At 37.3% G+C, this 12,920-nt stretch overlaps 1 protein-coding gene across 1 annotated transcript in view; it reads left to right on the forward strand.

Annotated features, from left to right (window-relative positions):
* The window catches only part of HIBCH (3-hydroxyisobutyryl-CoA hydrolase), a 76,362-nt gene that overhangs the window by 59,884 nt on the left and 3,558 nt on the right, over positions 1-12,920 (forward strand). Inside the window, exon 12 of the mRNA XM_033111793.1 lies at positions 8,844-8,963. Coding sequence (XP_032967684.1) covers positions 8,844-8,963 — 120 coding nt within the window. The remainder of the gene's footprint in view (positions 1-8,843; positions 8,964-12,920) is intronic.

Raw genomic sequence — 12,920 nt, forward strand, 5'->3', positions numbered from 1 at the left:
AATTACAACTGAGATCAATAATCAAAGGAATATGAATAGAGGAGATTGAGACTACTCCCTGCCCTCCATTGACTAGAGTAAATAAAGGCTGCTCTAAATTGAATGCCCAAAGTAATTCAATGGGGAAAGTTAGTCTTTTCAGCAAATGGTTCTGGAACAATTCGATATGCATCAATATGCAAGAAAAAAGAAAAAGTACTTGAAACTAATCTTGCATCTGCACGGTAGGAAAAAATTCTCCTCTACCTTTTTAGGGTCTCTGGCTGGGCCTGAGAATTAAACTGACATAAGACAGATTAACAGGAGAAAAACATACAATTTTATTAAAATTTTACATGTACTTGGGAGCCTGCACAAGAGAATGAAGACCTGAAGAAGTGATCACAGCAGGAAGCTTTTACATCTTTTCGACAAACAATAAATTTGTGAATATAATTGACAAGACAGAAGGGTTTGGGCCAGGGGTAGTAAATGGTGAAGAAATAACTGGGAAGATAAGGGTTAATTTAACAGGGTATTTTTGTACAGATTTCTTGGCCCCAAATTCCCTGTCTCCGGTGATAAGAATGTCTTCCTTTCTCCTGCTGTAGGGAGGGTACCTTTCAGATGGCAGTTTTATCTCCTGCTTTTAGGAAGAAAGGGTCAGAGTGGCCTTACTTTTTTTTTTTTTTTTCTTTTTTCCAGTGATGTAGTCCAAAAACTTTGGAGCGATTTTCTCTCTTTTCACATTCACATGCAATCCATCAGAAAAGTCAACCGAATCTACCTTCATAATACATTCACAATATTTAAAAATTATGATTACCATGAATGGTAGATCAATTTAAAAAAACAGAATATTATAAAGAGAAAATGAAAAGCCAAATAATTAACCACCTAAATTTTTAATTCATACAATACCAAATATACAAACTCCATATTAAGCTCATTTGTTATTAAATATCCAAATTCATAAGTGGTCAACTTTTTTCTTTTTTTAAAAATGTATGTGGTTTTTTTTTTCTCCCCCCTTTTCTGCTATTGATCCATGGAACAACATGGATGAATCTCGGAAGCGTAATGAATCTGAGAAGCAAGGGAAAGAAGGCAAGGCACGCATAAAGGACTACTTACTGTATGATTTTATTTTTGAAAAGCCAAAACTGTAGGAACAGAAAACAGATCAGTTGCCCAGGGGTAGAGTTGAGGGAAGGAGAATTCTGCTCTGTATCTTGATTGTGGGGGTAGTTGCACAACTGTATACAGTTATCAAAACTTGTAGAATTATGCACTTAAAAAGTGAATTTTATCATATGTAAATTACACCTTAGTAAAGTTAATCATTAAAAAAATAAATGGCATATCAAATTATTTGAAAAACCAGTCTGACTCATAGAAGTGTGCATAATATTGGCTGCAGGGGCCCATCACACTACACTGCCATTGCTATTAATAACAGTGATTTGATGACAGTGTTGATGGATACATTGTGCCTTTGTGGAAAGAGTACAATAAACCTCAAGGGAAAGTGCATCAGTTTATGGAGACAGGAAGCGACACCGGTTTTCCAGTCCACTGATGGATGAACTTTAAGCATTATAATGAGCATTTAGGATATCGTGAAATAACCCTACTTGGCAGCTTTAGATACTATCTTTGCATTTTATTTAAATTGTTAATGCTTTTAAGAAATTACCGGAAAAGTCTTAAGATTGCAAAAAGCAATCTTAGACTGGCTCTAAGCCTTTTACTGTAGATAAGAAAAAAGAAATACTAGGGCCCATTTCTTTAAAGTGCTATGTGTTCTTTATATTATATATAATATGACCTTTCAGAATGGTGAAAATATTTTTAAAAATATTTCTGTGAAACTGCAGTTTTCAGTGAAATAGACTGACTTTTTCTAGTTTACATATTTTGTACTTCTGTTGGTTTATTGTCAATCTGAACACTTCTGGAAAAGATTTGCAGGTATAAGTCCATGCTATATAAGGTGATTATTTAGAAAAATATCCACAATTTATGGCAAAAAAGAACTCTTAACTAAGATTGATTTAAACTAGTTAAAAAATCAGACCTATTTAACAGACAGGATAATAAAAGTGGCTTATGCTTCTTGGTTTTAAAATAACAGATGCGACTTATTATTGTTTATTAAATTATACCTTCTACTTAATTTCATTTAACCCCAAGGACAAATGCTGAGAGATATTTCCCATTTAAGCTTTAAAACAACACAAAACAGCTCTAGATCTTTAGTGGCACTGTTGTAAAACACCATAAAAATGGCAGTGTTATTTCGTAATGATCTGTGCATCCCATTTGCTTGTCCCTATTCCATCGTGTGTCTTTTTCTCTCTATGGCTTCTGTCTTTTTGCTTTATTGAGTGCTGTCTTTGGCAGACCCAGACTCTCCTGAGAGTCTCGCTCACTCCTATATTTCCATACACCTATCACAGAGCATTTCACATGGTAGGTGTGATAAAGGAATGAACAGGTAAGGTGCTTTGCCTCCACTGACGTAAAAAATGAGAATCCAGAACCTGTTCTCAGCAGTCACAATTCAGTGGAATAAACACATTAACATTTATAATAGTATGGTAAATGATGGTAAAATAGAGACTTGTACAAATTATTGTGGGTGACGGAGAAATCTGAAAGTGATTCCAGAAAGTGATGGAGGGAATCTGGAAGGTTTCACAGAGGAGACATCTGAGCAGAGATTAAAAGGTGGGAATGAGTTGCTACGTGCCAAAGGGTATTCACGAAGGAACAAAATAAATACTCACACAACAGATGTTTGGAGAATGCAGAGCCAGGAACAAGGAGGAAAGTATCAGAAATGTGGCCAAAAAGATGAGTGGAGCCATGTCGTGAGAGGCACTAAAGAGTTTGAATTTATTGAGTTTTTTTCTGATTGTGTATTTGAAGTACAGGAAAACAAATCAGGAATGTGTAGCTCAAAAATTTTCACAACGTAAATATACCCAACACCCAGAATAAATTACCAGGCACTCCAGATGTCCCGCTCAGGACCCCTCCTAGTCACTACCTCTCCCCAATGGTAACCATTACTCTGACTTATAACACTATAGATTGAGTTTTATATAAATGAAATCTATAGTTTTATGTCTGTCTGCTTTTGCTCAACATTACGTTTGCAAGGTTCACCAGTAGCCATAGTTTGTTCATTTTCATTGCTATATATATTCCATTGAGTGGTATATCACATTCATTAATTTCTTCTGTTGATAGACTTTGAGTTTATTTGCAGGTGTTTACTGTTACAGACCGCGCTGCTATAAACATTTTTGTCATTGTCTTTTGGATATGCATTTCTATATACACCCAGGAGTAGTACTGCAGAGTCATCACATGTGTTGTTAAAAGATAAGCCGAGGCATATTAAAAATTTTAATAGTTTATTTATGCAAAAATTGATTCAAATCAGACAGCACTGATAGGTGTATGGAAATATAGGAATGAGCAAGATTCTCAGGAGAGTCTGGGTCTGCCAAAGACAGCACTCAATAAAGCAAAAATCAGACAGCACTAAACTGGAAGGGGTTAGAAAAGCTCCACCATGAGAAGCTAGAGAAAGGCTTTCAGAGAGAAGGGTTCGAAGCAAAGCAAGAAATTATTCGATCGGTTATAGCTTAAACAGTTGGATTATTTGGCGAAGTCTAGTTGGCTGTTCATGACGGATTGTCCTTAGGTTTTGACTTCTTAACCTTGAGGCATTACAGGCTTAGGTTTTGGTTTGCTTGTAGGCTACTATAAAGCATTAAGTTCACCACAGTCTAATGGCCTTCTTGTTTAATTTAACGATATGTATATTCACCTTAGTAGTTATTGTCCAATATGTAGTTATTTCCAATATGTTTGTACCAGTTTACATTCTCATACTAAGTTGCTCCACGTTCAAACCAACACTTGTTATTGTTTGTCTTTTTTGTTTTACTCATTCTGGTATATATAAAATAGCATTGCATCGTGATTTTAACCTGTATTTCCATGATGACTGTGACGGTAAGCACCAGTTCATATATTTGTCGGCCATGTGGGTATTCTTTCTTATGAAGTACATATTAAATCTTTTTTACTATTACTGTTAATTTGTAGGAATTATTTATATATTCTGGATATAAGTCCTTTATATGTAGTACATCATATATAGTACAACATATGTATTACATATAATGTTCCTCCTATCTGTTACATGCCTTTTCTCTCTCTCAATGGTGTCATTTAATGAATGGAAATTTTAATTTTAATGTAATTCAGCTTATCCCTTTTTCTTTTATAATTCATTCTTTCATGTCTAGTTTAAGAAATTTTTGGCTACCCCTGCCAAGCTCTCAAAGAATAAAACATATCACATACTAAGACTTCAGGTTTCTCAACAGCACTGAAAGCTAAAAGGCAATGGGTCATTGTCTTCTGTGTCAAGGGTTCCCAAGACCACGTGGGTTTGGTGATCCAGTAGAAGGATTTACAGGACTCAGCATATAGTCCTCATGGCTAGGATTTAATACAGTGGAAGAACACAGAGCAAAAACAGCAAATGGAAAAAGCAAATGGGGTGAAGTCTGGAGGAAACCAGGTGCAAGTTCTGAAGCATTTTTTTTCCCAGTGGAGTCACAAAGGACTTGCTTAATTTCTCCAACAGCTAGTTGAGACTACACATGCAAAGTCTTTCATTGTTGATTGGTCGCGTAGGCACTCGGCCTCACACATAACAAAATTCCAGACTCCCAAAAGAAAAGCAGTACTGAATCTCCCAGTCCATAAATGTAAGATGCTGCTCTATGTAGATCTTCATTCATTTCTCTCAATAATGTTTTCTGATCTTTGTAGAGGACTTGCATTTTCACATCTTTCATTGGATTTATTCCTAGGTATTTGATGAGTTTTGATGCAATTATAAATGTAATTTAAAAATTTTATTTTCTATTTGTTGAGCTATATAAGTATAATTGAAATTAAATTTCATATATTGCCCTTGTTTGCTAAACTCACTTATTCTAATAGTTTTTAGATTACTTTGGATTTTCTACATATGTAATGATGTAATCTTTCCTTCTTTCTTCATTTCTTCCCTTCCTTTTCCTTTCTTCTTTCTTTCTGTCCCTTCCCCCTCCCTTCTTCATGCCTTGTTTCCTCCCCTAATTGCACCCTACACCCAGCTTCCTATACTACCTGGCACCTCCAAGCAAAAGGTTTAACAGAAGTGATGACTGCAGCCATCTTTGTCTTATCTCCAGTCTCAGGGGGAAAGCTTTTAAAAACATTAAAAATGTTGATTGTTGTAGGTTTTCTGTGGATATTCTTTATTAACAATAAGGAAGTTTCTTCTATTCCTAATCAGCTAGGAGGTTTTATGTAATTATTTTGAATGAGTGTTGGATTTTATCATAAGCCATTTTGCTGCATCTATTGAGATGATCGTATGATTTTTCTTTTACCTTTATGGGTACATTACTTTTTGATAATCAAAAGTTTTTAATTTATAGAGGTCTAAGTTAACTTATTTTTCTATTTCTATTTCTATTAATTTTTTCACATATGGTTATCTAATAGTTCCAACACAATTTGTTAAAAAGACTTTCTTCTTTCACATTGGATTGCATTGGTGCCTTTTGTCAAAATGAAATGATCATATAGATCGGGAACTATTCTAGGGACAATGACTAACTTTTGAATATTGAACTAATTTTGCACTCCTGAAATAAGCCTTATTTGGTCATGATGTATTATCCTTTTTATATATTGCTCGATTTCACTTACTAATACTTGTTTAGGATTTTTACATCATGTTTAGGAGATAAATTGGTCTGTAATTTTTCTTGTAATTTCCATGTCAGGTTTTGGTAATTAGGTTATGCTAGACTCATAAAATTGGGAAGTATCCCCCTTTTTTCTATTTTTTGGAAGAGTTTGTATAAATTTTTTTATCAGTGAAGCCAGCTGGACCTGAATTTCTTTGTTAGAAGGCTTTTAATTATTGATTAAATTTCCATATAGGACTATTCAGATGTATTTCCTTCTTGAGTTAGTGTTGGCAGTATATATTTTTCAAACCATATGTTACTTTCATTTAAATTGTTGAATTTATTGGGAAATTGATCATGATATCTTTTAAGTTCTGAAGTACCAATAGTGATTGCTTTTTAATTAGTGCTACTACTTCCTCTTTTTCTTTCCCTAACCCACCGTCCCATATACTTAGGTTTTCTTCTTTATATTTTTCAGGTTCTTGACTGGTCAGAATACTTGTTGTGGAAAACAGAGTCCACACCAGGAACTCTGAGCAGAAGGGAGTTATTAAGGGGAATCATAGATACCTAATAATATTAAGGGGAATAATAGATAGTTCACAAAACCTTTGGGATGCCTAAACAGAAAATGTTTGTTTAATTTTACCCATCAGAAAGGTGGAACTTACATCGAAGGGAACTATCAAAATGTGAAGAAAGTGTCCTAAAAATTGGGGACAGCCATAAATGAAAGATTTAATTAGAAACTCTTTACATTAACCAACTGTAATATAGAACATGAGTTTGTTATTTTGGGTATTTGATATCCGTTGATTTAACTAATGTAAAAGAAAAAACTCAGAAGATCGTTTTCTAAGATTACATAGTGAATCGGAGAAAGAGTTGGAGCTTAACTGTCTGTATAATCCTTCTGTCAGCCCTGTGGCCTCTTGGTAGAATTCTTCTATTTGTATCCATAGGCTTGTAGAATATTGTTTTTCTCTTGGTAATGTAGGTAATATTACTGAGTGCTCCAGTAGATTCCTGAGGGGAGAGGCAGAGGCAGTACCCTGAGTTTTCCTTTCGTTTGAAATGCTTTTCGAGTGCAAGGATCATGTCCTGTTTGTTATTGTCTCCCTGGAAGTGTCTAACACATGCTCAGTAACAGATGTTCAGTAATATTGAATTGAGAAGAGAATGTGAATCATTGGATAAAAATAAAGGAAAAACAAGTTTTGGCTTTTTGAGATAACAGGAGACAACTAATCTTTAAAGCATCAGATAAATTGGTTAGAAAACTGACCAGTGTTCTACCAAGAAGTAGAAATGCATTCACTAGGTTGTGTGAGTGTAGGATTATACCCACACACATTTCTTGCATAGCTAAAGTTCTAGGTCCTAATCATTTATCAATGTGTTCCCTTATTAATGAACAAAGCTATATTATGCGATCTCCTTAACACTCTTCTGGCATTCCCTCTTTGATTCCTCTAACACGTCTCACTTCCTTGCCAAGAGAAATATCCCCTCTCTATCTCGTTCTAAGCTTTCCTGCGTCCTCTAGGAACGATTTGCATCAGCCATCTACCTTTTTCATTATCTTCAGTTCTACCTTCTTGGGTTAGTGACACATTTTTTTCTGCCGTTATTTTCAAAGCTTTCCTGCCCTTACAAAAAGACTTCCCTTAACTCTTTTTTTTTCCTCAAGCTGCTGTCCTTTTGTCTTCCCTTTTGCCATCAAAATTACTACACAATCAAGTTTTTATTCATTTCTTCTCTTCATCACCTTGACGCAGTGTCCACTTTTCCATCTTTGTTCTTTTTCACATTTCTTCAGCCTCTGACATCTTTGACTACTTTTATAGCCTCATGTAATAGAAGGAAGTGGGTTTTGGAGTTGACAGGCTTGGGTTTGGATTCCTGCTCTGTGTGACCTTGGACAAATTCATATCAGAGTCAGGTTTCCTTATTTGTAAAATGCACATGTGAATGTACTTACCTGTTTTGCTTTGTTTCTGACACACTGCACTGTATTGATCATACCATTTAGGAGGGAACAGTAGTATTATCTCTATTTAACAAATGAGGGAGTTAAAGGTAATCATGTAGGAAGAGCTGGGATTCCCCCCAGCACTGTCTGACTCTAGAGTCCAAACCCTCACGCTGTATGCTCAATGGCCAGCAAACTTAGAGTTGTTCGAAATTACAATATCCTTGGGGTGTTGGTACGCTAGTTTCTTATGTCTGTCTTATGAAAATATTTTTAATTCATACACCTGACCCTTGAACAACATGGGTTTGAACTACACAGGTCCACTGATATGCAGATTTTTGTCAATAAACATTGTAAATGTATTTTCTCTTAGGATTTTCTTAACATTCTCTTTTCTCTAGCTTACTTTATTGTACATGTAGTGGCGAGGTCTTGCAGCAGCTGTTGTGGTCCCAGTCATACACATTTATTGGTCTAGGAAAAGCATCTTTAAATTCACAAGGAAGTGACATAGCATTGTAGCCAAGCAGTTAGGCTTAGAATTCTTATTTTATTAAACATTTAAATACGATAGAAGAGTACTTCACAGTACCTTGAATAGGTTTCTCTCCTTACCTCCATGGTAAGTGCATTTATTTATAGGTGAAGACTATAGTTAAGACACTTGTATAGAGTCACAGAGTGGGAAGGACATGCTACGGTATTTGTACTGTACCTTCTTTATGTTACAAACTGAAATGCTCTCTGATATATTAGTGGTTTCTAAGCTGTGCATTAAGTTTATTTAAGCATAATCACTGTTTGAGCACTTGGTTGAGATCATAATTTATATCAGGCAAGCTACAAAACGTAGATTTATTTTATTATTTAAGTTATAGGTACAGATTTTATTCCACTGGTGAAATGATCTGTTTTCTTATTGTGAGGGGCTGGAAAACCTGTATTTGATGCTTTGGCAGAGTTAGGTTAAGGCGTAATCTCACTTTTATGAGACTGTCATATCAAAGTACTGTGAAGAAGCAAATTTAATACGATTTATATCAAAACTCACCTAGTTTATTACAGACAATAAAGGAACTATTGATCTAAAATTAGTAAAATTTTTTCTCTAATAGGCAATTAATAAAATGTCTCCAACATCCCTAAAGATCACACTAAGGCAACTCATGGAGGGGTCTTCAAAAACCTTGCAAGAAGTATTAACTATGGAATATCGGCTGAGTCAAGCTTGTATGGTAAGAATTTTTTTTTAAGTTTATCATTGTCTAGTTATGAACATAACATAAGCTCACTGCAGAACTGAAATACAGAAAACGGTAAGAACATTAAAAGTACCTGTAAATGTACTCTCTGAAAACACAGCAGGCTGGTTAGCTTAAGGTATGTGGCAGTATCACTCCCAGATTGTTACTAAGCCTTTATTGAAATAGCAGTTACACTTGCAGGTAAGTGGAAGGCCGCTCACCTCATGTGGAATTCAAAATAGAAATTAACCATTTTTCAAGTGTGGTCTCTGACCTTGGGCAAGAAGTATAAACTCTCTATATCTGAATTCCATCATTGGTAAAATGAGGGGTGGGGGTGAGAGAAACTGAGACTAAAATGTATAAAATGCACAAAGGGAAGTTATTCGTCTGTTACATGTTTTAACTAATAGATTAGCATTGAAAGTACCATTGTAAAAACACTTAAAATAGATAGTAATCACAGAGAATATTATTGGTTTCATGAAACACAGGAGAGTTATAGTGATTTCTTCTTTGAGATGATAAACTCTTAAAAAGCAGAATCGTCCCTTTTATGTTATATGTAGAGGGCCTTCAGATTAATAAGTTTATGGCCTAAAGGAAATATTTTAATAACTAGAAAGAAATCCCTAATGGACTTTCATGTCTTGAAATAGTTACTAAGATATTCAGAGTAGTTCTTTTTACCATAAATAAAGTTCCATTAGTCATATCTTAAAGTCACTTCTGGAAGGATAGAAATGGCCGCCAAGGTCTATTGTAGGTACTATGATAGACACTTTATGTGCATTCTCTGCTTTAAATATTCTACCATCAATAGAAGGGTGGGTACTGTTACTGTCTCCATGTTACAGATGCGGAAACGCATAGAGGAGTAACCTGCCCAAGGTGGTACAGAGCCTTGGCGTGTGAAACCAGGTGGTTTTACTCCGAGGCCTGCACGCTCCGCCACTACTGGCCTACCTCACACAGTCCATGTTTTTCACTGTACACGCAGGGCACTACCTGGTTTGATTGAGTCCCTTCTTCCTTCATTCTCCCAGCAAATACGTTAGCTGTGTGCCAGGCACTGTGCTAAGTGATTCACTGTTGAAAGAATGACATTGTCCTTGTTCTTATGGGATTTATAGTCTACTGAGACTATAAAGAACAAGTAAACAAAATAAATAAAAGAATTACAAATTGTGGTAAGTGCTCTAAAAGAAATGTACGGGGTTGGTGATAAGAGAATGATGCAGAGACGGGAGGGAGGGAGTCGTCAGACAAAGGGAAACCTCCTTTAAAAAAGTAGGGCAGCTACAGGTGAGACTAATAGAATATTGTATGTTAGCTATATTTTAATAAAAATCTTTGGGGAAAAACAAAATCTAAAAAAAGCTAGTAGGGCAGGGAAGACATCTTTGAGGTGTCACTCATCTGTGACCTAAAGGGTGAGAAATGAGTAGCTGGGAAGCCTGTTGGGTTTCATCAGGGGGTGATTTGGTTTAAGGTAAGGAATGCTGCTGAGTGGAGATGGGGTTCGGGGGGGGGGTGTGGGGTTCAAGCGCGGATGTAGAGACCAGGTGTGAGTTTATTGCAGTCGTCAGGGGCAGCATAACGTGGCTTAGAGTAGGGCGGTGCAAGGGAGAGAAGTAAATGGACTTGAGACACATGGCGGAGATGGAAATGATAGGCCTTGATGATGGACGTGAGGGAAAGAATGCATTTAGGAGTTGGAGCTTGGAGGTGTGGGTTAGAGATTTAAATCTGAAAGACTTTAGCACCAATTATTAAAAAGCCTTAGAGATTATTTGCTTAACAAATAAGAGGGCTCACCGTGTGCCAGCACCAGGAATACATAGGTGAACAAAACAGACGAAATCTTTCCCCTCGTGGAACTTACTTTGTCCTGAGGGGGGACATAAATTAAAAACAGGTAAATGTGTAAAATATGCTGATTGTAAGTACTAAGAAGAAAAAGTAAAGTGGAAAGGAGGCTATAGAGTATATATGGAAGAGAGGGGAGCATTGGACTTGTAGATGGGTGATCAGAAGGCCTCACTGAGAAGATGTCTTTTGAGTAAAATTCTGAAAGAAGTGAGGGGGTGAACTGTGCAGGTGTCTGGAGGAAGAACATCCAGGCAGACGACACCCCAAGTAAAGCCTCAGATGTGGGCGCCTGCCTGCCTGTTCTGGAAACCTCAGGGAGGCCTTGTGGATGGAGTGGCGTGGGGGGGCAGTCGGTGAGAGAGAGAGAGATGAAGTCAGAGCTCACAGGGTAGGGAACATGTGGCCTCGAGGGACTTTAGGAGACTTTGGCTTTTGTTCTGAGTTAAGTGGGAAGCACTTTTTTGAGTAGAGCAGTCACATGATCTTAATTTTTAACAGAATCGATCACTCAGCTGCTAATGTGTTGAGTATTGAATGAATGGGTAAGATCATATAGAAGGAAATGAGAGACCCCTGATCTGAGACCCAAGGAGCGCCAACATTTCAAAGTGAGATAGAGGAGAAAGAGAAGTGGAAGAGAAATAGGACAGAGGTAGGGGGACCAGGGAGTGCGGTGTCATGAAAGCAAGGGGACCGTTTCAAGGAGGAGGGAGCCTGCGGAGCCTCCAGGAGATGAGGATAAAGGCCTCCTTTGCGTTTGGCAGCACTGACGTTCTGGGTGACTTGGCCAGGCCATTTCAGAGGATTGTCGGGGCAGAAGTTACAGTGTGGCCAGCTGGAGAAGAAATGAGTAAATGGGATATAAAGAAGTGGAGACTGTATACGAGTCTTTCTTCTTCTAACAGAAATAAAGTATAATAGAAGCTGGGACTGTGGAATCAAGTGAGGTTTCTTTTTTATTCTGTAAGGTGGGAGATTCTAGAACAGGTTTGTACATGATTGAGAATGATCCAATAGAGAAAAAAAGATTATGTTGATGATATTAATAATAGTTAACATTTACTGAGCACTTACTATATGTCAGCACCGCTGGGATATGGATCAAGATAATCCTGTGATGAATGTGTTGATACTGCCATTTCAGGAAACTGGGAGTTGGAGAAATGACTATACCAAGGTCACACAGTTGCTGTGTAGTAGAGCCAGGAGGTGAACCCTGACCTTTGAACTGCATGCACTCAGCCACTAAGTTATACTGCCTACCTGGATGATGCCAGGAAAGGACAGAGATGGATAACCTTCTCAGGCAAAGTCCTGGAGAAGGCCAGAGGGAATGTGTGTGAGAATGCAGGGGAGGACTGGCCTTTTTTGTTTTCTTAATTTTAGTTTCAGGGGTACAAAACAATGGAATAGCCTTTGAAAGGCGGGCGGTCCCTTCCTCAAGAGTCAGGACAGAAGAGTCACGGTGCAGGTGGCTGTAGCTGGGCTGCAAGTGTTTTACTGGTGGGAAGAAGAGAGTGCTCATGTCTCAGGGCTTCTCTCTCCTTTTTTTAAAAAAAAAATGAAGTAGAAGGTAAAGTCATTGCCGAGAATATACTAGGGGTAGAGGTTGAGACAGAAGACAGTTTAAATCATTATCTTGAGGAGTTGGGAAGAGAACATGGTCGTTGGGCAGTTTTTCATACATTTGAGATCTGTGATCATGAACTTGAAGTGAAACAAGTCACACTTGTATGATTTTTCTGCAGCAAAGATTTAACTGCTCAAATGCAGGCAGAGGTAACTGGTAGGGTTCCACTAGTGCTGCGATTTTGCAAAGACAGAATAAATGGAGGAAAGGTTTTGAGGGAGATGAGGACATTTTCAGGGAAAAGTGACCATATTAATGGACTGGGGAAACTGGGCTGCATGAAGATCAAAGTGAAGCCAGACCAAATGGTGAGAAGCCATAGGATCAGTGGAGCTCAGTAAAATGCGGGGTTTGCCGCAGTGGAGATACTTGAGCAAATAAAGATAGGAGAGTGGGTTTTCAGAGTTGGTCCAGTGTCTGGTGTCATGGCTGAGCTTGTGGCCATG

This window comes from Rhinolophus ferrumequinum, chromosome 8 (genome assembly GCF_004115265.2).
Source record: "Rhinolophus ferrumequinum isolate MPI-CBG mRhiFer1 chromosome 8, mRhiFer1_v1.p, whole genome shotgun sequence".
Taxonomy (NCBI): domain Eukaryota; kingdom Metazoa; phylum Chordata; class Mammalia; order Chiroptera; family Rhinolophidae; genus Rhinolophus; species Rhinolophus ferrumequinum.